The sequence below is a fragment of the Mastacembelus armatus genome, chromosome 24, assembly GCF_900324485.2.
Source record: "Mastacembelus armatus chromosome 24, fMasArm1.2, whole genome shotgun sequence".
In the NCBI taxonomy this organism is placed as follows: Eukaryota; Metazoa; Chordata; class Actinopteri; order Synbranchiformes; family Mastacembelidae; genus Mastacembelus; species Mastacembelus armatus.
Window position 1 is genome coordinate 18,947,598 of NC_046656.1, and position 25,678 is coordinate 18,973,275.

The following is a 25,678-nucleotide window of genomic DNA, read 5'->3' on the forward strand; positions in this document are numbered from 1 at the left end:
CAGAGAACTACACTATCAATCACATGCACTTCACAAACTGACTTTACCATTTCCATTTGCAACTTTCACTGTTCCTCCATTGGTTGGTTTCCCTCCCAGAATAGGGTAGCGAGACCTACCCCCCTGGTTTCTTATACTGTCTCTTGATGAAGATGAAGACGACGATGATGATGATGTGGACTGGGAGCTGCCTTCAGTTAATCCTCCAGTCTTTGTCACAGTGCTGCCAGTGCCAGCATCACGATTTGAAGTCAACACTGGCCTGGGCAAATGTGATGAAGAAGAAGAATCAGTCGGTGATGAGGATGAATCAGATGTTGAAGAGCCCAGCCTAGAATTCTGTGCTGGCTGTGGTCTGATGGGAACCCTTGATCCACCAAATTGCCTGTTAGCCAGCACAGGAGAGCGTACCCTCCCATTCACCCCTACACTAGGACGACGGTGAGTTGGAGTGACTCCAGAGAATATGCCAGGCCTGGTCCTGGATGGTGTTTCCTTTGTATCCGCATTCTGCTTGTTCTCTGTATTTTTGTGAAGCTCAGTTGTAGTAATAGCAGAAGCCTTTTGGACCACTGAATGGCCTGCAATTTTATCGTCTTTTCCACTGTTTTCTGAGCCCCTCTCATCAACATAACCCTTACTATGATCGTTGTTGTTGTTGTTAGAGGTTCCTCTACGGACAGGCTCATCTGAGTCTTTGTGTCCACTTGAGGAACGAGGAGAGCTTGTAGAAGTGGATGCTGAAGAAGCGGGTGAAGAAGAGGAGGAGGTAGATGGATTAGTGTCACTAGATGGTGTATTTTGATTGGTCAGAGAAGGATTACCTGAGCTAACCCCGACCCGGTTCTTTTGTGAGTCATGTGTAGAAGGTGTCTTTAGTTCTTCACTAGGTTCCTGTATTGAGGACACTGCTGTAGTACCTGTGGCCCCTGAGACCTTATTGGGTGTAGCCACTGAGGAGGGTCTACTGGCCCCTACAGAGGATGACGTTCTGGGCCATGTGTTCCTACCATCCTGCCTGGAAGATGCTACTCTTGGACCTGAACTGAATTTGCCTGGGTAACGACTAGCTAGCCAGGGGAATTTTTCAGCAAATGAGGAGCTGATTCTGGTACGGGAAACAACTGGGTTGCCATTAGTGCTCTCCTCCCTTCTCTCCTCCCTTGTCTCCTCCCCTGTGGTTTGTGTTTTAGAGCTTGAAGTAGGCTCCTCTGCATCTGTGTTTTTGTTTTTATTGTCATCATTTCTGTTCGTGTATGTTTCATCTTGTTCAGATGATGTGTGTGAACTTTGTGAATCGTGTTTCAAGTGTGAACTTGTTGAGCTGTGAGAGCCTCTGTGTGAAGTTGACTGAGAAGAACTTGATGTGTCTGAGGTGGATGTGTGCTGTGGACTACTCTGGGAAGTGGAAGGGTTCGTGCCGGAGTTGTGTGAAGGTGTAGAGCCGTGAGACCTAGGCTCTGAAGTGGACTGTGATTTGTCAAAACTAAATGTATTTGATGTTGCTTGGCTGTTAGAAGCACCTCTGGTTGTGGACCGAGATGTAGATGAATTTAAAGTATGTGAACTTCCTTGGTTTGCTAAAGTGGATGTTGCTGAATTATGTGTGTTTGTTGTTGAATGGCTTAAAGTTTTGCTTGGTAAATTCGACTCAGAGATCACAGCAGGTTTATAACCATTGAGCGTTCGGGTCAGATTCCCCCTAAACAACATTCCAGGATGTCTTCGGCCGAAACCATAACGAGAACCAAAACCAGACCCACTGGCACGCCCTGTTGAAGCCAAACCTCTACCAGCAGCTGTAACCTCTGTCTGCTGTGACTTTTCAGTCTCTTTTACGACTGAAGTGGAAGGTTTTTGTGTTATACTGGACTTATCATAAATGTTTTTGCTCTCTGGGTATGTAGAAGCTATGTAATCCTTTTTACTTGCTGCTGATTCCTGAGTATGTGGGGAGGAGTTTAATGAAGTTGAAGAAGGTGACGATGAGATGGAAGATGAAGAAGAATCAGAAGACGAGGAGGATGAAGCAGAAGATGATGATGAAGTAGATGAGGTGGAGGAAGTTGCCTTGGATTTTGGGTTTTGATGGACCCTGATCCTAATTGGTCTTTTGGGTGATGCATTGTGTTTAGCAGAAGCCAGTTTAGTTGGAGACAGCGTCAAAATTTTAGGGCTTGGCGTCTCAGTTGTCAGGGGCTCTTCTTCATATCCCACTTCATCCTCAGGTTCAGGGGAAACATCGTTGTCTGGCTCTTTTTTCTCTGATACAGCCTCCATTGTTGTTGTTTCTTCTTCTGGAGGGGGTGTTATTCTCTCTTCTTCTTCCTCGACGTCTTCTCTGTCTGGTGTTCTTCCTCTGGATGAACCTCGGGATGAACCTCTGACCGAACCCCTTACTGAGGAGAATATGCTGTGATAAGAGCGTGTCTGGGAAAGTGGACGCACACGCCTTTTGATAGGTGTAGCAGGTTGTGGCGGTGTGGTTTGCTCTTCTGGTGCTTCGGTTGACTGGAGGTTGGCTTCGTCATGGTCGGTATCCTGTTTGGAAGGAGTGTGGGTAGTTTTGTGGGTGTTCTTGGTTTTTGAGAACGATGAAGCAGTGCTGCTGGCTGGCAATGAACAAAAATGGAATTTAGGATGAAACAAATTTGTAAGCATGAATGCTTGGAAATGCAGTCAGATGTGCTTACATCCTGGCATGGCAACACTGAAGGCCTTGGTCTGTGGTCCCTGTCCTCTTCTGTTGGTAGCTCTAATCTTGAAAATGTAACGGTGTCCTGGTGTGAGGCCATCTATGGTGGCTGTGGAGGTGCTGCCACGGTACGTCAGACTTTTCATTCCAAATGGTTTCATAGCAGGAGCATAAGACAGGATGTACTCTGTTTGGAGGTAGAGCATTAACAGTTGTAAAGCCATGTGGGTTCACCTCCTGATAGGCCCTTGAAAAACTGAATTTGTAAGCACATATGGGAAGAAAGACATCTGTCCATTTACTGTAACATTCAACCTTTGCAAGGGCCCAATGTGCCACTAGTTTGTTTTTAACTTGAATGTCTAGTCTAGTTTTCTTTAAATTTTAAATCTGATTACAATTAGTTAAAAACTTTTTTAGTGAGTTAAAAATGACAATACTGCCACTGGAGAACGTGAATGTAGGGGGCGCTATCTGGGCAGAAAAACAAATAAAACGTTGTTTTGGATAATTATAGTTTTGACAACAGAAATCTCCAAGTCAAAAACATCAAGGACATACAGTATATTTATTTATTGACCTCTGACCTCTTATCCTCCCATTGGGGTCTTCAGGTGGATCCCAGGTTGCTATGACAGCAGTTCCTTTTCCTCGTAGTGGCTTCACCTCAAAGTTCTCTGGTGGCCCAGATGGTGCTAATCAAGTCAGCAGAGCACAAGTGAATAGAAAAGACAGCGGTGATAGGAGAGTATCAGGACAGAAACCAGAAGCAGCCCAGAGGGAACACTGAGGAGAAATAATGCCTAAAACATGTCAAAGCAGCGAGAACATTGGTGCCAGGATTTTTTCAACTAAGGGAAAGTAGTGCTGCCATACGTTGTCATGAACCTCCCCTTGAGATCATGTATGGAAGTGCAGATGGAGATGTGAGGTGTGAGCCAGGCAGTAAATGTTGACACTATTATGAACCACAGCTGAGGAGCTGCTATGACATGGTACAAAACCTGCAATCATGCCAGAGCTGCAGCAAAACTAGAATCAAATAACAGTGGGAGTAATAAGGAGTGAATGTGATGAAGTGTGGTATGAGGAAATAAGTACAAAATAGCTAACAGACACGGCTATGCAAGACTTACTTATTTTCTGTAAGAACAATGGCTCTTTTTATATCTTAAGAAAAATGCTGCGCTTTGACTCACTTAAGTTGCATCTTCTAAAAACAGTTCTCAGCGTCTGGTGGCAGCACATACCTGACTCAGGAGTCCTCTGGAAGACGGAGACGCTCCACTTGCCATGATTTTCTCCCTGAGAGATTCTGACAGAAAACTCGTACATGCTGTCAGCAGACAAGGTGTCTATCATGAGTCTCTTCTGGGTGCTCTCCTTGTACTCCCAGCGTGCTGACTCACCCTTCTCCCTGTACCGAACTGTGTAGGATCTGAGTCAAGAGAAAATGGGGGTGTTTTATTCTTGTGGGATTTTCTCTTGTTCATTCTCTTGTTGTCTTAAATGCTCTGTCTTGTTAATGCAAACATGGCACATGCAAAAACAGACATTTAAGAGATCCCACCTGGATGCCCCAGGGGCAACTTTGCCCATCTCCACAGCAGGGTCAACCCAAGAGATGAGGACTGACTGAGGAGACGTGACCCTGACACTAATGTCCTGGGCCTCGTACTCTGGTGGCTCTGGACAACACATACACAAGACACACAGACAGAAATATCTAGCTCCAAAGCAATATTCAAATCATCTTTAATATAAGTGAATCTTGTTATAGGTTGAGCTCTGATTTGTTCCACTTCAAAAATTCATGCACTTTCCAGCCTACATGGATATTCACTGGGTATTTTACAGTGCAGTACAGTGCAAAGAGAGATGATGTGTGTACTGTAGGTGAATATAGTGATTCTCTCTAAACCTGCAGGTACCTGGTGTGGTTGTTTTGATTGTGACTGCTCTGCTGACAGGTGCGCTCTGACCCAAGGCCTTCTGTGCCTGCAGTGACACCACATGAACGGACTCAGATGCTATGAATAGAAAGGGATACCAGGCACGGCCAAGGTTTACACTATGGACACTAAAGATAGTACAGACAAAATACATTATACGTTTAGCTAGGTTTTCATAAAATATTGAAAACAAAAGAACTAAATAGGCTTAAAATATGGTCTACATTCTGCCAGCCTTCTCTGTGCTCTGCTGTCTACAGTAATAATGCCATAGTAAATCAGTGTTTGACTAAAACCTGAAGCTTTGCTCATTTATTCTGGTGATTAAAACTGTAAGATGTGGGTCCCCTTACTTAGTTTGGGTGTGTTTCTGTTCCTCTGGTCAGACTGAGGCTTGGTGTGGTGTCTTCTCTCCAGCAGTGGGGTTCCTGCCAGTGCTCTCTCTGGTTGCCTGGGACCAGAGGAGGATTGAGGTGCCCTCCTGTGTGTTCTGGTATTAGACATGCCTGATGAATGAGCCGTTCTGTCCAATCTGGTGGCCCGCTGGATTGTTGGCTGATTTCTGGCTGGGATTTCTGAAGACCTGGCTGGACCTGAAAAGGTAAAGGATCACTGGAGTTCATCTTATCACTATGACCCCATAGTTTATTCATTTCCTGCTGGATTTGCCTTCGAGGGCCTTAAAACACTCACTGCCATGGAAAATGACTGGATGTAAAATGCTCCAGGCAAAACACATCTACTCAGTAACAAACACATCACATTCATCCAACAGTGACTGTAAACATGCCCAGCAACAAAAGGAACATGGGATGAAAAACCACGTCTCCTGTCATCTAGTCCAGCTTCTGGTGTCCTGCTTCCTGCTTTCATCCCCACCACAGTGGTGATTCCATTTGGAAAACATCTCAGACAGACAGACAGACAATCCCCTCATCTGGCGGCAGTGTTGAGCGATACAATTGGCAATATAACAAAAACCTGCTTTGTCCCTCCCACTCTTTCATCTTCTTTTTTCCTCCCCTCCTTCTATCCCTCTTTTAACCATTTCTCATAATCACTGTCAGATGAAATGGATCTGCTCTGTTTCCTATCAGGACAGCTGCCTGCACAGCTGGGCGAGTGCTGACCAGTCAGCTGCGTCACACAATAGGTTTAATGAAAATCAAAGTGGTTAGAAGACAGAAACGATACAGTGAAGTCGTGTTTCACCTTCAACGCAGGTAGAGAAAATGGTTTTTCATCCAAAAAAACAAAAACCAAAGCACCAACCACCCAGGCAGTTTTCAGCAGCCAAGGCTTAAAAAGTGAGAGTGGGAGAGTTTTAGTGCTGATGGGCTTCCACCAGAACACACATGTGGTGAAAACCACAGACGCGAAATCCTGTAAAAGATGTGAAGAGGAGGATGAACACACACAAGAACAGCTCCCAGGAAGAGAGGGTTTTTGTTTCAGTTAGACTCAGAGCACTGTGTTCATGTCTTTAAGGCTCTGTCTCCGTCCTGCCCACATAGATGAGTGAATTTCTTTTGCTTTGGATCTGGAGAGCACTGAATGTTTGTTTTGTAATACACCAACTCCCTTTCTGAAGCTACAAATCTTCTTTTACTCTCAGCCTTTTCTCTTTTCGCATCTTTTCCTCTGCCTTGTCTCTTGCATGCACCTGAGCATTTTGAGGTTATCTAGATTTTCTTTTTTGGCCTTTTCCCTTTCTGGTTCACTCGTCTAATTTCCCTCTCTATTCGTCTGTGAAAAGTGTAATGAGTGAAGGTTTTATTTAACATTAAAAACAGAATTATCACAAGGAAATTAGTTGAACTCAAGCAGGAGTCAGACAACTGGGATTCAAAATAGGAATTTACAGTATCGCATCTAAATGTTTCATTCCAGAAACATAAAATAGTCTTGAAATGAACCAGGTTTAGTGTTTATCACTACTGTATGGTAACGTAGCAGAGAGCACTACCACACAGTAATGATATGCTTTAGTCAATGAGGCATAATATCCTGTTTGGTAATTGCTTGATGACCTTAATTAACTATGAGAGTTAAATAGCTACGAGTCAGTGGAGGTGACTCCAGTCCTTTCTTTTTCCTGGATCCATTCCTGTATGATTTTCTCTACCTCGTATCGGCTGTAAATTAAAACAGAAATTTCCCCACTTGGTTTTAATTCCTTTCCTTATTTTCTTCTTTCTCTCTCTGGAAAACTGTCAGTGCATAGTTTGGCCTAGGTCACTGTGCCGTAGACCACACTAAACCACTGATTCCACAATACTCTCGCTGCCAGATCCTTTGTCTTTTCCTGGAAACTCGATGGTCGGAGGTGCTGGAGGCTGGCCTCCTCACAGACAGACATAGCACTGCCACAGCAGAGACCACCTCAGTGCGTTCATCCTGAGATGCTGCAGAATGTCACTGTTGTTTTCTTACTCCTGCCTCTAAGCCAACTGAAGAAAGCCAGAGTCCTATCCAGCATCTTTCACCACCTTCAGCAGCAAATCTAAACTCTTCAAATAAAATTTGCAAACCTCAGAAGTTTAGGTCTCACAGTGGAGCAGATTGCTCAGTTTAGCCACAGTTTAGACAGCTACACAAACAATGCTCAGTGGCAGAGCTTTCCTGGAGGCAGAGATAATGAACTGAGCCCTAAATGGCAGGGATAGTGTTAGCTATCTAACAAACCCAAAGAAACAACTGAAAACAGAAATATTAATGGCCTTGTGTTTACCTTCATTCATCCATTAGCTCACCAGTATCTTAGCTATATTTATTGTGTTCTTCATTTATGATTTATTAAGTTATTATTAGCCAATTAGTTGAGTTGAGTTTTCCTGGAGGTAGAAATACTGACTGATAAAATCATCTTCAAAATTGTTGTGTGCTGTGTTTTTCTTCACTTCTACAAACAAGTTTAAATGAGTGACTTGAAATGTTAACTTATTTTTGCTAACCTGGTGGCTCGATGACTTTACGTGGCTTAAATGAGTGAGTGAGATAAGCCTTGTAATTACAGCACAGTTCCACTCAGCTTTAGTTTAACATTACTTACCGCGGTTTTTTGGCTTCATTCACTGAGGTTTAACTCAACAAATATGATTAGCTGTGTCTCCGGAGCAGTTCTGCCCCAAACAAATAAACCTGGAACTCCAGAGCAGCGTGGCAGTTCAGTGGTTAGCACCGTCGCCTCACAGCGACAAGCTCCTGGGGTTAGTTATCCTGATCCTTCAGCATAGAATCTGAATGAATAACATGATCTGTTTATTAGTGTTGTGAGAGACCATACGCATTAAGGTCCAGATGTTGAAATACCATGACTGTAGAAATAAACAAAAAAATCTGGTCTTAAGTTCAGTATTTCCTTTTTCCTGTGGTGTGTAAATTTTAGAAAACATCTTATTTCCTTTAAATGGCTTCAAAAAGGTTAGATAAATATTAGAGCTACATAATGATTTGTTTAATTATTGATTAATTTATTCATAATTCATAGCCAAATGTGATATAACTTTAAATTGCTTGTTTTATTCCTCCATCCATCAGCTATACCGTCAGTAAGCCCAGAGGTACAGGGAGAAGATGCAAAATCCACAAACACTTTGACACAGGACCTTTTTGCTGTGAGAGGACCATGTCAACCACTGCTCCACCGTGCCACCATTGTGTCCATCCATCAGGTCAGAATCAAAAGGTCTTAAATCTGATATTACAGTGATTATAACAGGGATATCAAAACATTTCTGCATTTGAACAATTCAGAAACTGCAAGTGATTAAATGAGTAACTTTTTTTTTTTTTTTTTTGGAAACCGTTAATTAGTAATAATTTGCTGTCACTTGACTAATCACTTAATCCATTGTGAACTCATCCAGAGCATATGTTTTAATCAGTCGAGGTGTGCATAATCAGCCAATCTCATAAGCTATTCTACTCGACTGTCTGCCAATAATTCCTTTCATTTTTCAGTCTGACAGGCAAATATGTGGTAATGCAGCAGGGAAACTCTCGAATAGACACTAAATGTGGGTCACCTGAAAGAAAAACATTCCTGGATAAATAAATAGGAATCTTTGAGTCAGAGACCAGTGAGTGTTTTCCCACTGATCCCACAGGGACAGAACAAGTGCGAGGGGACGAAGGAGGAGGAGACGGTCGGCACAGCACAGTGAATCATTGCCAGATCACATTCAGTGGTTTCTTTCATATCCATAATAACAGCAGATAATTTCAGCAAACCACTTTTAATGGATTTAACCAAATACTTTTACATGTGTGTGGCTGTTAACTGAGACACACCACTCTCATGTGTTGTTGGTAAAGATGCCTTGAGATCAAGTTTACCTGCTGATGAGTTGCTGACAGGTGCACCGCCCAACACAGCAAAGCCATCCAGGTTAACCCATTCAGGGTCTAAAAAGACACAGGATTTCAGGTTAAACGGTGTTGCTAGTAAGCAAGCAGTAAATTGTATAGTTTTATAGACGAACACACAGAATCTCCAAATAAATTCAGCCTGATGAAGACATGTTCAAGTGAAAGATATGTCTTTGCTCTTTGATTTTTCTTTTTGGGAGTTTTAAAAAGTGTACGATTTGCTGAGAGAGAAAATGGGGTGACTCAATCTCCCCTTTTCCTTTATTACCCCCCACCCCTCCCGCCCCCACCCGTTGCTCCTAATAAGTCATCCCTCTATTTTTGTTGCTCTGACACTGGTCGGCCAGACGCATTAATGATGTGGTGGCAAACGGTGTTGTGTTATTTATGATGACAGATACTGCTGAGGGAACACCCATGATCTGCAAGGAATCTCTGGAAAGGCAACGCTGAGATGCGGTTTGGTTTCCAGAGATTTAAGGCAACGTGTGCCAGAGCTGGAGAGACCACAAGGCCACCACAACACACACTGGGCAGCACACACACACACAAACACAAAGCCTTCTATAGATGTTTCAATGCAGTACAAGACAATGCATGTTCTAATGACTTGGCACCATCCTATCCTCTGCCACAACCACCATCAAACACACATACGTCGCATACACAAGTGACCACAACACAGGGGACTGGGTTATAGGAGCCGGGTTAGCTTTGGATGTGGAAAAGAAGGCTTGGCTGCAGAGTTTGAGCTGCTGATGAAGTATGGCTCTAAAATGCCAAGGACAGAGGAAAATGTAATAATGACAAAAGCAGGCTAGACTGTGTCAACACTGCAAACTGGATGTGTAGCAACATAAGGATCTGTCTTATGTTTTACAAGGCGGCATTAGGAAATACCATAGAAGCTTCTAAGACCTAAAAATATTGTCCTTCTAAGCCTAAAATAACCACTGCCTGCTGAGCCGGGTCGATGGTTGCCAGTCACGCACACCACCACCCCCAGTGCTCTTCCTTTCTCTGGCAAACCTGGATGACAGCACATCCAATGATGAACTAACCCAATGATAAAATCAACCACACACACACGTGTCTGCGTGCACACCTCTCCTCCTGGCGTCTTCGCTTTGCACACAGCTTCACTCATCCCCTCCTCATTCTTGGCACTTGTCGTGACAAAGTGCAGAACTCCAGGATCTGAAAGCTCACCCCGTGATTTAAGCTAAACCACTTTTTCTCACTCTCCATCCATTTATTTTCCCATGAATTACTATGAATTTTTTGTCCTGCAGCGCCTGTCATATTACAGAGGTAATGATCTATTTCTTAGTGTTTGCCCTGTGATAGCTCCTCATTTATTCCCCCTTGATTTGTTTATCTAACCTAATCTCCTCAAAGTCTCACAACCATCTGGATCCTAAATATCTCACTTCCCTTGCTGCCTCCCTCCTTTATGAACTTTTCCTCTGCATCCGTCTTACCTACTTCCTCCAGTTGATGTGAGTGACTGTCCTTGCCCACTTTAGTGAAGCGGTGAGACCTTGTGGGTTTGTTGGAGCTGATAAAGAATCGGTCCACAGGCCTTCCATCCAGATGGATAGAAGGCTCCCAGCTGTCCCTCAGGCCCTTGTCCACAGATGTCTGTTTCCCATTTGGGGGCCGTAACGGCTTCTCTGCTGAAAAACAAATGACACCTGAATACATCTGCGCTATTTATTTACAGTCCTAGTTTTGCATCATACATATTGGAGCAGCATGTAGTGTTTCAGCTCTATGCTGTCAGTACAACGTTACTTCAGTGCCACCAGGACAGTTTCCTCTGTTATTTATTATACTTGGCATTCAGACTAACTTTGATTCTGATGAAGCATAAACTTACGTGTAAGCAGAAATGAAAAGTAAACACTGATGTTTGAATAAATAAAAGAGGATTTAGTTGATACTAAAGGCTCAGGACAATAAGCAATCCTCATTTTCCCTCCTGGCTCGATTTACTCAGAACAAAACAAAGAAAACAGCAATACCAGTCTGTTTTGCATGGCAACTTTCTCTTTGCTCTTACTTTGGATTGCATGCTAGCATAATGCAATTCACTGTAGAAGTCACAGCACTTTAATCCAACACATTAACCCAGAAAATGAAGTAATGCATTGAGTGTGACATCAGTATGTAATGTGAAATCAGCATGTGTGGAAAAAAAAAAAGTTGCATAAAGGTCCCAGTGAACAGAAATAACGAACACTTCAGAGATTTCACAAGCACAAATTTGATTAACCATGCACAACAGATTTGTTCTATGCCTGCGAGCTTGCATGGATGCTGAAACTGGCTGCATTAACAAACATGGTAATATCAGTAATAGGTCTGAAGCATGAAAAGAAACGGAGCTAAGTCCTATCCAGTGGAATTAGCAGGTTGACTAGGGGGAAAAAATCTGAAAGGAGTTGATTGACTTGTTTCTTTTGTATTTATTACATTGACTTAATGGAAAAGTAATTCAAAGTTTATTAGCATGCTGGGTATTAATCGCTGTCAGATATGTTTGTTAATGTTGTCTCCATCTCGTAAACAACTGCTCTGTGCTCCACCAAAGACTTCCAGCAGTTTAGGTTTAGTATTTTCTGAAAATCTCTGGGTTCTCGTTGTCTGCAGGTGTTCTTCAGGCTGGATTTGCACTTTGGCTGATCACGTGCGGCGGCTTACAGATGGTCACAGCTCTTCAGAGGCCTGTGGTGCCGTAAACTGCGCTCAGAGATCTCTCATCTCTCTGCTGACTGTGGTTAGTGCCACTCCTGTGCCAGACTCTGACATACGAGCTCATATCACATTAAGACACATAAGACTGGGAAAATGGAGAAGTATGAGAGTGTTTTCCCAATTAAAAAACAAAACCCAATCTCTCCTCATTATTTTCTGATTATAGCATGGCTATAGTGGAGTCGCTCAGTTTTGTCAGCTGTCTGTGGCAGACCCCACTGACACAAGTCTGGACACACTTCAATCAATCGCACCCTGTTTTCAATAAGACTGTCTATAACATAGGAAGAGATTTGATGCTCTGTCCAGACATCATTCTATGATTTGGCCTCTTTGCAAATTTATGATCCAAGGCAAACCAGATATTTCTGATTGAATCAGGACTCCTCCAGGCAGATGCATGACTGACATCCAAAAATAAACAGTGTGGGAAGCCATTAAACAAGTGGTTTGAAACTTCCTAATATTTCTGAGGAGTCTTGGTTTCGGGATGTTACCAGGAGAAACCAGAGCAATAATAACATTATCTATGCTGTGTTTGTGAATATACGTAGAAAGACACACATACAGTCAGAGTGTGATCGAGTTAGACAGTGGAAGGTATTAATTATGTGAAGAATGAGGGCAGGGCCTGACGCTCATTATGTCATTGTCTGTTTGATAAAGTGTGTGTTTTAGGGATGTGCAACACATGCACACCACAGATTAGCAGACACATGTGTGTAGCTTGGTATGGGCAGCATATGCAGGTAAGGACTCCTGGAAATCTGTTGCTGAAAATACTCACTGCAGAGTTTACTGTTAACTTCTTATGACTGTGCCCTTCCACAAACTCTCATCCATAACCAGGATCACCAGTGAACCAGTGCATGTGAGTGTGCGGAAGGAGCTGCAGTATGTGTGCAGAGGAAAATCATTATGGGTGAGGTGATGCAGTGTTGAGCTAAAATTGTTCATTCTCATCTTTCTTAGAAACAATTTGAAGACACATACATCTGGTGTTGGGATAATAAAATAATTTGGTGTCATACTAATGAAAAAGTCATGCACTGGCAGGCTGTAGTGTCTTTTCTCTCTAACAAGTGTTGGGATCAGAGGCAAGTGATGCAGAAGTTTCCACTTTCCTGTTTTGTCATATTTTTTTATTGTTGCAGCCAAACAAGAATTCAGTCTCATAGATGTCTGTGGAGGGTTTTTCTGCTGGGCCTGGGACACTGTAACAAGCTAATGTTCCTCACATTATATTTTAAAATGTTACGAATCAAAACTTGAGTCTTGAGATTTAGCTGCATTTTTAAATTAGGGGTTTTGAAATTCCTGCTGCTCAGTGACCAAAACAGGACTGAAAATAGACATTTGTGGCACCCAAACCTTTGAAAAATGACATTTAGAAAAATCAACAGCAAAGTCTCTGTGGCCAGGAACAATGTCTCGGTTAGTCTGGATAATCCACAGCAGACAGTGTTAACTATTTTTCTTGGAACTACTTTCTCCTGAGGAAATATCCCCTATAAAAACTGTTGACAATGTGTTCTGTGAATTATCATGAGTGACTGTAACATTTATTTTGGAAGGAGATGTTGCTGTTGAAACCACCATGAAGACATTTCCATTCCCCCGTATTGCTCAGGGAGGACTCGGCAACTTCATAGTTGAATTATCAGAAACCCTGCGTCAATACAACCACCACTGTCTGCATGGCTGCATACCTCTTAAGTGGAACCCAACTCAAAATATTTTGTCATTTTTCTAAATGTGTATTTGGTTTCTTTCACAAAGGTAGCTGAGAAGATCATATCACTGTTAAATATGAAACTAGATCACTACAGTTCATTTGCTTTGGACATCATCTAGTTGGGGGCATTGATGTCAGATTTTGCTGGGTGCTATAGAATTTCCAGTGGCAGCGCTGTCTCATTTTTGATGCTGGTTATTTGGCTAGAAGGGCACGTCCACCCCAGCCTGTGGTCGTAACTATAGGCAGCTGTTGCCCTCTGACTTCAGCCTATTAGAATAGATGTGCTCATATTATTAATAGTTCAGTTATGACTGGGAACATATTTTATTTAAATCAACAACCTGAAGTGAGTAATTGTTTAGCTTTGGAGAGTTCCACACACATATACAGTATCAGATTTATAACATGTGACATTCACAAACACACGCTGGCCAGTTCAAGTCAAGGCTGCAGACATATTTTGCATTTCAGCGTTGGTGGTCACAGACTCACTGCTCGAACCAGCAGACTTCCCAAATGATTCTAATATTCGCTCACTGATGGAGCCTGACACCTTACAGTGCTGCTCTACGCTCTAGCTCCCTTCAGCACACCTAGTATGCCGACATCTGCTGTGCTGTGACAGGTGTGTTCACAGCCCACATGGTACTAGTTTGAACTACTGGAACGGCGCCTAGAGATGACATCATAACACAGGACATGCCATCGCTGGCAGGTTTGACAGGCAGCCAAGTTGCAGGAGGGCGGGTGCGCTGGGTCGAGCTAACCGTCAGGTTATCAAACATACACTGTGGAAAATATTAGAAGTATTGGACATATGCAACCCCTGCCTCGCCGTAACGCTCATGTTTTCCAAGTGCAGAAAAAAAAAAAAGCTGAAGTTATAAAATTCCAGATCTGGAGAGCTTTCTGTGAGGTTGCTGCAGAATTCCAGTTTGTTAAGTGGTGCAGAGAAATTAAATTCCACTGGCCTGCAAGGACATGATCCCCCCGTTCTTCACATTTTCTGTCCCAGTTACACTCCACACTCTGCACTGTGTGAGTGTATCTCTTCTCTTTGCTGTGCTCACACCAATGTGTCCACACACTCCCACGAGCCCAATTTCATCCACTTTCATTGTGAAGGCTTTTAGGCTGATGAGCTGACATGTGAGTGGAGAAAGTTAATGAGTGTCGCTCTCCTCTCCCCTAACAACTGTCAAAATGCCCCAGAGAACCAGCATGTACCTCCAAACTGCTCCAGCAGCACAGCTCAGTGGCCCGCTGCAGTGAACTGAGTGTAGTAAGTAGCTCCCAGCTGTGAATGTACAGGAGTGAATGCACGTGAATGTTGGCTTTTTCAGAAAAATGTGTCTGACTGCTCTGGAAAAGCTTCTTAAACAATGGAAAAGAAAATGACCCACAACAAATAGCAGCAATGACCTCATGTGCTCAAGTGCTTACGTTTGAGGAGGAGGAATATAGAAATGGATAGATCAGAGCAAAAATACAGGCTGGGCTTTACACTCCTCTGGTTTTATGGCACGTTTGTTATTTTGGATAGTTTACTGTCTGGAGGATGTGGGACTTTACTAAGAATGTTAAAAACATGTGGTGCTGTGGTTTGCACAGTCTCCTTGCATTTCATTCCACACTGTGCTGACATGCAGTATTTTCTGATAAATTCCTGTCGGACCTGGTGCTGTCAGGTGAAGTTCAGCCATTCCTGACTACTGGCTGATCTGAGAAGCAGCAGAGGAAGCGTGACAGACAGAAACCCTCAGTCCCCTCCATTTCATCATTTATCAGCCCCAGCAGCCAGATTAGTCACCAGTTTGGCAGCAGAGGACTTGGAAGAAAGCACGTTTTCTTTTCAGCACAGTGTCTCATGCTGCAGCCTGATATTTATTACCATCCTCTAATTGTTGATCAGTTAGGCTACTCTAGGATGTGTCTACTGTAAGAGCACTTGCTCCACTGCAGCCAGCATCATGCTTCTCCCCATAAAGCAACAAGTGACCTGCCAAAGTCCATATTTTTTTTAACTACTCACTTAAACTAATGACGAATCAACCGACGCACTGTGAATTAAACAATCTAATGCGCCCTTAATAGCTGCGATTAATCTATTTCGTGAAAAATGACATCTGCAGCAGCTGGAGATAAATCGCATAATGTGACAGTATTAACAATCTGAGTGTGAAGCTTAATGGAAAACAAATGCACGGACAGCAGTTAAATACTGGCTGAAGTCAGACGCTGCCCCAACTGTGCTCATCAGTTAAACTGGGCCCGTGAAACTGCAGGAGGAAAAAGTGCAAACTGCATCTGCTGAGGAGAAAGTAAAGAAATCTTTTACCTGTCCATCCGCATTCTGGTGCGCAAAATGTCACGAATAGCGCCAAGAGCGTCCTGCTTGCGGCTAAAGCCATGGTGAGTGTGGCGCGCTGTGCTGCGGAGCGACGCAGCAGCTGGATGCAGAGGGCTGGGACACACACGCCCTCCCCTCTCTGCCGCTTTTCACCGACAACTTTATGCGGCTCAAAGAGAAAAACTTTAAAAATCACTAACAACCAGGATCCAAAAACCTCAGTCGATCTCGGGGATTGCGCACTTTTCAAAACCTAATGTGTGTTTTAAGTAGAGAAAAACTATGACACAGCTTCCTGTCTATGGGCTGTATGGAAGAACCTGCAGCTTCTGATGGTTTTATCTTATCCTGATACTATTTTTATTCCTTAATAATGGCCTACATCATGGATCCTTAAACGCACGTCAGATCTAAAAAATGTCTCTGTGTGTGTGTGGAGCAGCGTTGGTTTCATCCTGAACTGAAGCCACACAGCAGGTGGAGACAGAGAAAGCGCCTGACAGGGTGTACACGACCGATCAGTGCCAGAATCATTCAGATCTGGGGTTTTAAACTCGTTTCTGAGCGCAAACTACACCCACTCTTCCTGCGTGGCTTTATTTACAGTCGGAGAGTGTGTGGCTTTAAATCTCCTTTGAGTATCTTGGATAAAGTTTGACTGTGTTAGTGTTATGGCAGATAGTTGACTCTTAAACTCTTCCAACATTTCACACCCATGTGTCCTGATCCAGTCTTATTCTCGCAGATCGGTTGATCTTGAGAGTTTAACATTTGAGCTGAATCGCTGCAGGTGGTGTGAGAGCAGGACTGTGCACGATTCCAGCTATTTTCCAAAGTGGTCACTTCACCACTAGATGGAGCAGCAAACTGCGTTTTTCAATACAAAAGTTATCCCCTATGTAATAGCATCATGTTTCTGAATGGACCTGATGGTTTAGCAGTAGAGTTGAATCCATGGTTCAATACTAGCTCATTAAGATGAGTAATATTTTAGTATGTGCCCAATATGTTTATTTATGTAGATAATTAAAATGAGGTTTTGCTTTTAATTTTATTTTCCCCAGAGATTCTTTTTGTTCTGCTGTAAAACCATTGACCTTTTTGTTATAGCAGCACAAAGGACCTGCAGCAATTACTGAATTCATATTTCTGCCTAATATTGGGCTATAATGTACATTTCTCATTAATACTGAAGGAATCATCCTTTTTAATTCAAATCAGTATCTGACTTATCATTATCAATGATCTGTACACACAGTTAGTTGTCAGTTTTTTTTCTGTGAGCTCAGCCTCACTTGATAGAAATGAGATGGACAGAATAATAGAAACACCTGTAATGTAATATAGTCCTACAGCAGCATACATTTCCATCAATACCTCTTTAAAACTTTTTCACTAAAACCTGACTCTTGTCAGGTTCATGAGGGGAGGACTTATGCAGCACAGTTGTTTTAGATTGCAGCGGTTTGAGCTTTGTGTACCTAAAAAACTGCCAGCTGAGAGTATCTGCCTGTGTCTCCATGGGCTCTGGAAGAACAAGACCTCTGGGTGGTTTTACTCCAGATCAACATCTCCCTCTGTTGGCTTGGTCCCTCATCTGCGCTGTAAAAAGATTTCATTCATCTCTTGTTCTTGACTGAATTTATGAAAAGAAATTCAGGGTTAAATATAGTGACCAGGCTTTCACCACATTGATGACACTCTAAAATTAAGAACAACACAAGACAAAATCTTTTCACAAAAATCCAAAATCTTATCCTAGTCCACGGTGCCATGATTATTGTGTAACAATAACGAGATGATTTCTGAAATGCTGCCTGCACTTCAGGCTTTCTTCAGGGTGTTGGATGAAAAAATGTGCAGAATTACAGCAAATTAAACACAAAAATCTAAATATAGAAAATCTGTATGTCTGCTCTTTAACGCTCTCTCTCTCTCTGCAAACCCACACATGTGCACAGACTGTCTCTCACACACACACTGAGAGGGAAAGTGTGGGCTGAATCGCTGTTACTTCATCCACCTCAGAATAAACACTGGACACCTGATGTCCTTTCTCGTTACACACACGCCTGAGGTTGTTTGTGTCATACCCTGCTTTAATTCCCAGAGTGAAGAGAGTCACGATGAAGTCGGTTGTTTTTGCTGATACTCTCCATGAAGACAGACTGACTCTCCAGCTGAGAGTGAGTCATGTTAAAGCAAAGCCGGTGCTGATGTCCGGTTTTAGCTCAGTTGACTTGTTTTGTCTTTGTTATGCCTGAAAATTAACATAATCACATCAGGCTGTTGTTTTAAACCCAGCAATGACTGACAGAAGTTAAGGACTGAACAGCTACTGGTGCCGATCCTTCTTACAGATCTTTTATGCAGAGATGATGAAATAGTGAACCAGCTGCTTCATTTCACCCACTGTCTTTGTATCTTCCCTGTTTTCTGGGCAAGTTGAGGAGAAAAAGGTTTAATTGGCTTTATCTAAAAATAGGTTGGTTCAGTAAACAGAAGCACTAAGCACCAAGGGAGAACTAGCCCTAGAGTTATTATAATTTCATTTATAGGTTTTAAATATAGAAGAGCAAAGACTGTGCTTCATCATTGTGTATTTCTGTGTGGAAGCTATTTGAGACCTATCAGTGCCTCCGCTGTAAGCTGTGCTAATGAGCTGAGTGTGTCACTGTGGCTGCAGAAACACCAGAGTGCTGTCAGAGGGAGTCCTGCTGCCATCGGAACAATGTCAAACTACAACATCTAACGATGTGATGTGTAATGCAGCTTTGCACAGACCTACTGTTCCTCTTGATGCATGTTCCTGAAAATATCTCATTGATGGCAGATGTACATTTTCATCCATGTCAAGGTTTCCTACACATGCAGCTATTTCTGTTAGTATTCAGAGACAAACTGGGTCGTTTTGAATGTTCTCTTTGTACTAACAGGGACACACACATCCAGCTGTTCCTCCTGGAGAAGCTCCCAGGACCAGACAGGTACCTGGACTTGGTTTTGAAACGCCCTGGCACAGCTACCCACCTGCTGGGCTTTCCTTGTAAGTGGATCAGCCTGCAGGTGAGAGGTGGTTCGTATTGTTTGTTACCAGAGCTGAAAGACTGATCCCTACCCAGCACCAAATACCTGAACAAGCTCATGACCACCCTCAGACCAAACCTTTTAGAAATGTCTTCACAGAAATAACAGTAGTCATATTAGCTGTTATATGAATAATGAATCCATTGGACAGATAAAAATTACCCATCTGCTTTTTAATAATCGTTTTATATATAATCATTCATTTTTATTATTAATTTGAACTTAGACCAGACTGTCTGCAGCGATGGTAAATAAAATCCGGCCTGGTCTCTTGATTGTATGGAAGAGACATTTATTCACTGAAGAAAAGGAGGCAGAGAGTTTCCCTCAGATTCCAAGGATGGACTGATCTTTTACAAGCAGAGCATCCACCAACCCCTCGCCGAGGATGAAGCCCACCCCCCGCCCTTCCTGCGCAAGGAGCAGAGTAAAAACCAGCTCGGGGATGCACGATAGACCCAGCTCCCTCAGACCACGGACCAGGTAACATGTCAACAGGCGCCTGTCGTTACCTCGTCATTTTTGTAGCTGATAAGTAATAACTTTAAAATATTCTACATGCTGACTGTATGGGAAACGATTTTGGTGTCCAGCGAGTCCAGACGCAAGAGGAGGTTCACATAAAAGATCACTGAAGTCAGACTGCACCAACCCGGTTCAACTTTTAACTGTCCGGAGTAAAATTACTCCCCTGACCAGTGTGGACTAATGATGGCTCTAATGGTTCACCTGAAGACGGTCGCTCACCTCCGGGGAAAAGGTGACAGGATCGCTAAAGTTACATTCAGAGGTAGGAAATCTTCACTGCATATCCTGCAAATGAACAAAGCCTTATGCTGTGATTGGACTTGGTTTGTAAGACAACGTGATAGGATATAATGATTGCGTAAAAAGTTGGGGAAACCCTTCTTGGATCGGCTGTGACCGGAGACGCGCTGCGCTCTGGTGGATCCAATGCGCTTTTTATCCAAGGAAGCAAACGGTACAAATAATAAAAATCTGTATATGCCTTCCATCATCTCTCATTTTTTACTGACGAATACATGTGTTATAGAAATCCCAAATGCCTACATCAGTCTGTCCTCAGAATGATTCTCGGTTGTCCAGATGTTCTTTACCCGCAGCCTGTCACTAATACAGGAATTAGACAGTAACAAACACCAGTTTATGGACAATATATTGAGATTACATTGAACTTCATATCCCATATTTTTTATATGTAAACACTGTATGTATCTATATCTATACAGTGACATTACAGTGATTTCTCATTTTTATATTTCCACTAAACGTTTGACCAGATGTTTATTTTGTCCTTTTAACGCAATAATTGAAAGAAACCCGGAGGTTACAACTGACTAAGCTGATCGCATTTGTTACTGTAAAGGGGGTGGAGGTGAGATGGGGTGTCGGGAGGAGCTCAGTGGATTCATTCGCTGTCGCTATACATTTGGTTGCGTGTGGAGAGAGGAGGAGAGAGGTGTTTGTTTCAGTAGCCCACTTTCCAGCTGATCTCTGCTTAGACTCCTGTCAGCATCAGGTTTAGGATGTTTCATGACCACCACCCCCTTCTTCTTCTTCTTCTCTTGACCATGTGTGTCAGGGTGAGCGCTGGGTAAAGGATGAGTTCAGTGTTGTGTTGAGTTCAGTGTTGTGTTGAGTTCAGTGTTGTGCTCGGTGCTGACCGATATATATATATATATATATATATATATATATATATATGTATATGTAAAACTTTGGCTTTCTGATTCACTCTTTACTTTAAAACCTGCACAACAAACACAACAAAGTGACTTATTAAAGGTTTTTAATTAGTGACAGAAAATACCAACTGTAAATATATAAATCCACCAATCATTCTGATTTACACTCGATAATTGTAGAAGACAATATCATCTGGTTGCTCATTTAGGATCAACCAGTGGCTTTTAAACCAGTTTGCCCTGTGAGACATTAAGATGTCTGTGAGTTGTTAGCACCAATTTGATTTCTGCTTTAAACAAACAGGTTTTAAACCCTCCTTTTGCATCCCCAAATTAAACTTACATTTTAAGGGTTATATTGATGAGCTTTGTGTCATTGGAAAGGAAACACTTTCTAGTTTATTGTGACTTTATTCAAATTTGGCCAACGATTTTTGGTAACACATCTGGAAACACAGTTTCTACAGGTGGGCCCGGGGCAGGGATGGTGTCTTAATTTAAGTAACTTTTTAGGTCCAAACTGGTAAAAATGATCCAAACCTTTCACAGAATAGAGACAAAAACAAACAATAAATACAAAAACTTACTTTTGAGACTTAAAGGAGAGACCACATTTAGACCTGCGATAACTGATTTGGGTCTAAGTAAATATTAGCAAACAGTTGCTTACAGACAGAAGTTATTCGATGAGATAAGCTTTATTCATCCTCAAAGAGTAATTAAGCTCCATGAAAAACATTTATAATCAGGATTTTTAACCAGTTTCCTGTCCAGGTAGTCAGCAGGGGTTGCCATTTTTGTTTTGTTTTACTCAGATGGTTAGAAGAGTCTGCAGATTTTTACAGATACCTTCAGAGCAATGAATTAATGACTGTTAATTTGAGACATTGTCCTTTTTCCAGCCAAATAACAGCAGAGTATTTAAATGTCTGGTACGTTGAAATACTCTGTGTTTCACATTAGTCTGATGATTTCATATACAGTCTTCAGGCTGCCTTATGAAATGCTGCCTGGTTTAGCAGGAAATTGTAAGATAACCCATTAGTGGAAAGTATGTAGTTGAATCACTGAGTGCTCAGATGTAAAGTGTGTTATACATTTTGGTATTTATGGCTTATTAGATAACAGTCAGCAGAGAGTCACAAGAAAGGTGGGTGAGAGATGGAGATAAGTAGGAATCAAACCAATTGTCCACTGATTCATCAGCACACCCACATTATTAGTTTCATGTAAAAAAAATAGAGTTTTCTGTAATTGCTCAGTACTTTGTATTATATTTATTTTCCTTGTAAGTGGCTAAAAGATGCTGATGTCTTCCATCACTATTTATTAGATCTTAACCTCTTTATGATTTGATGGTGAAAACATTTCAGATGAGGGAAATATGTGGCAGTTCTTCCATTTCTAGTACACGTGTCAGTTTAACATTCGCAGTCTCTCTCACTGCTGTGGGTTCTTGTCATACTTGGGTGACTGGCTGTCAGTAAAGCTTCCTGAGTGCTTCCAGCTCAAACGGCTTCCTGTCTGGAGAGGAAGGGGTCTGCCAGGAAGCCCCCACCCCTCTGAGTTTGTTAAACCATAGACGACCTTTAGAGAAGCTGGGGGTGAGACGTTACACAAGGCTGACTCCACATGGATTCAAACGTAATGCTGCTTCATTATTACGTGATAGCAGAGACAACGAGGTTCAAAACTCTGTCTGTAAGACTCGGCTTCATCAGTGGACAACACCTGATACTGCAGGCTGGTCCCTCTGCTCAATATACTGCAGGATCACAGTACAGTTTAATGGAACCACAATTTAATTTAATGAGAAATTGAAATCATTATTTCAGGTCACTTTACACTTTTTAATCACAAACCACAAAGCTTTTTCCCTCTGTCCATTTTTTTTTTCTATCTGCTCAATTTCTTTTGTGTGTTGTCTTTTTTAAATTTTGCATCTTCCCTAATTATTGGACAGAAATAAAACTTTTTGTAATCTACGACATCCTGCAGGCATCGCTGAAGTTTCTTTCCCTCCCTGAAGAAGTGTTTTCTATCCGTTCTCTGCTAGAACAGACATTTACTGTGGCCTTAGTTTAAATTGCGACACCTGTGTGGGATGTAAACCGTTTATTGTTTTAGACTTCCAGATTGGTTAGCAACTAAAGTAAAATGAAGTCACGTATAGAACAACAACGATCTGATGCTAAGAAGCAGGCAAAAGACTCTGATTACACCCTGAACATTAAGGTGGATTTAGAAAATGTATTCAGTTTTACTGAAGCTCCAGGTGAAGCTGGAGAAAAAGCACCTGTGCCCTTTTTATTTGAATTACTTAGTGTTCTGAATCATTAGCCATCTCTTTTTCATTTCAGTCTGTGAGAAATAAAAAATGTATTCACCGTTTCTTTGTTCCACTGTAGGTGGGTTCTACTCTCTCGTTTTATTCCTCTCTGTTTCCACCAAGGCCAAAAGCCAAGCTGATTAACAGAAGGTTGTTAGTTTGCTGTGGAGCACCTTACATAAGATTCACATGATCTACTTTCCTAAACCCACGTCTCTAGATAGATGAAAAAGCAGGTATGACAGCGATGCCTCTGTTTTGAATAATGTAGGAGGAATATTGTCCCTCTCCCTCTCTGACATTTAAGTGGTGTTTATTTTCTAAAAGCATATTTCAAAGGATGTTGGTTTTATAAGGCTGCGAGGAGTGGGGAGTGATGAGAGCGCAAGACAGAGTAAAAAATGGGCTCTTCATATTGGTTAACATATGAGGGATAATTGTGATAATGTGTGAAGCTTAGTATGTTTTTTCTGTTTTGCTTTTGAAGGTTTGTCTCTGACCTGAGAGGTTGTTCCTGCTGTGAATGTGTAAAAGATATTTGCATGGATAATAATATTAATATGTGAGAGCCAGGTAGAATCCATTTCTATTCAAACTCCTTTTTACTTACACCCAGACTGTAATTAACTTTTTAGGTCCCTGCCTGTGTGTTTGTGTGTGTGTGTGTAAATAAATATATAAAGAAAGACATGTGTGTCACTACACACCAGCTTTTCACAGGCACCCAAACAGACATCAACGCCCACACAAAGGCCTTAGATACACAAAGCAAACTAGCACAACAAAGCAGATTGCACAAAGCGGTTCGACACCATTCATGAGCATCACAAAGCGACCAGGTGAGCTCAGGCTGTAGCATCAGTGAGTCAGGCTACAATGCACTGAATGGCTCTCCATCCTGTGTATAACCTTGAATACACACTGTTCCAGCAGATTATTGCCTTCATGATCATTGAAGGAGCCTGTGTAGAAACACTCTGTGCTCTGTTGTCTGCAACCTTGGCAAAAAATATAATTTTTTCAGTTTTTCTCTTTGCAAGTCTTTTCTCTGTTAGACTCATATTGTAGTCATTTGACTGTTTCTTTATCGCCTCCTGTGGCTCCACTCAGCCTGTCCCAGTTGTGTGATTTTTTTTTTCAGGCACTTGAGTCATTAATTTGTCCTTTAATGTGACAGATGCAAACAGATTTCAGACAGTGAAAGGTAATTTCTTGATAAATGTCTCTCGGAGAGTCAAATGTATTAAACCTCTGTTAGACAGCGGTGGGTAAGGCATAGCATAGAACACAAACACTTAACTCCCTTATTGTTTTAACTACCTAATTGTTTTTAAATATTGTACTTAAATAAATGTCCATCATGTGTCTCATTGGACATGTTTAAATTCTGTTAAATTTAAACAATAATTCAATTGTTTTCAATTTCTATGATTAAAAACCAGAGTCATTGTCAGTTTCTTCAGTCACAGTGCTGTTGCTGTTTCTAACCTCTAAAACCTCCTCACTTTCCAGGTCTGTCCTTCTACAGCCGTGTGGCAGAGAACTGCGAGGAGGCGGCCCACTTTAACGAGGTCAGTGTCTTCATTTCCTTTGTCATTCACCAACCCACCTCCATAATGACCAACAGCAATTATCTCTTAACCTAATGGAAACCACAACCTTCCAGGCCCCTCTGCAGAAAACAGTATGCTGACTTCACTGCCTGTAGGTTTTGTTAATGAACAATTTCAGTTTACCCTGCGAGCACTCAGATCTTAGTGTTTGAAAGTAAAACCTGTAGGACGTTTATGTCGTTTTAAATGTGTAGTTTCTTTGGAAATGTACTTTACAGTAAAGTTTCTCTGTCTTCAAAGTCAAGTAGCTCCCTGTGTACGTGAACAGGACAAGGTTAGCTTTGAGCCAAACGAATTCAGTGTAGAATACAACAACTTCTTGTCACCCTGTTTCAAGCCCATCACTTTGTCTCCTGATGGTCCTTCTCCCCTCACAGAAGGCCGATCAGGGTGTGAGAAGCGTGGCAGAATTAGTGGCATCCACCCAAGCATGACATTGAACACTTGCTATGTTGTAATTAAACTAGACATTTGACACTGCTGCTCTACTGCTGTGGTGCAATGGAGCCGGTCCTGTAAGGAGGCATCCTGCACTGGAAGTCGTTTTAAGGTGAAAAAAAAAAAAGGTTTAGTGTTATAAATTCATAACCAGTGAAATACATTGTTGTGACGAAGAGCACAGACCTAAGGTTTCACTAATGCCTTTCTCATGAGCCTCTTTTTACTTTGAGTGCTGTGAGATTTTGGAAAACACTGAGAAACCAGCACTGATCATGGATTCAAATGCAGAGTCATATAAGGGAGCAGACGGGGAAATGAGAAAGAGATGAGGGCTGATGGATCAGGAGAAAAGTGTGCAGGAAGAAATCCTCACATAACAGAAGTAATAGAGACAGAACAAAGGTAGGATGTAGTGTCCTGGAATTAAATCAGAAAAGCATAAGTGAAACAGAAGTACACGGTAGTTTCCCAGGAGACTTTGACTGAAGGGTTTTTTTCCTGAGCTGAATGCTTTTTGCAAAGAAAAAACGCTTTTGCTTTGATGGGTTCACAAGCTGAGTGCAGCTTCCTTTGTTGATAACCAGAGCTTTGTTTTCACCCTAATCAGGAAAATGGCTAAATGACTGTACACATTTGATC

General features: G+C 42.0%; 2 protein-coding genes across 3 annotated transcripts in view; one reads left to right on the forward strand and one right to left on the reverse strand.

The window, feature by feature from the left end:
- The window catches only part of fndc1 (fibronectin type III domain containing 1), a 30,056-nt gene extending 13,682 nt beyond the window's left edge, over positions 1–16,374 (reverse strand). The window contains exons 1-10 of one of the 2 annotated variants that reach the window (XM_026318913.1): positions 15,852–16,374; positions 10,500–10,691; positions 8,986–9,054; positions 5,001–5,240; positions 4,627–4,725; positions 4,266–4,383; positions 3,946–4,133; positions 3,283–3,390; positions 2,694–2,882; positions 48–2,612 (exon numbers count right to left, since the gene is read on the reverse strand). In XM_026318913.1, the coding sequence (XP_026174698.1) occupies positions 48–2,612; positions 2,694–2,882; positions 3,283–3,390; positions 3,946–4,133; positions 4,266–4,383; positions 4,627–4,725; positions 5,001–5,240; positions 8,986–9,054; positions 10,500–10,691; positions 15,852–15,924 (3,841 nt within the window). In that variant the 5' untranslated portion in view covers positions 15,925–16,374. Of the gene's footprint in view, positions 1–47; positions 2,613–2,693; positions 2,883–3,282; positions 3,391–3,945; positions 4,134–4,265; positions 4,384–4,626; positions 4,726–5,000; positions 5,241–8,985; positions 9,055–10,499; positions 10,695–15,851 lie in introns of both variants that reach the window. The other variant, XM_026318911.1, reaches the window with a different exon arrangement.
- Positions 16,375–19,661: 3,287 nt separating this feature from the next.
- The window catches only part of otofa (otoferlin a), a 53,109-nt gene continuing 47,092 nt past the window's right edge, over positions 19,662–25,678 (forward strand). The window contains exons 1-2 of the mRNA XM_026319310.2: positions 19,662–19,740; positions 24,498–24,556. Coding sequence (XP_026175095.1) covers positions 19,662–19,740; positions 24,498–24,556 — 138 coding nt within the window. The remainder of the gene's footprint in view (positions 19,741–24,497; positions 24,557–25,678) is intronic.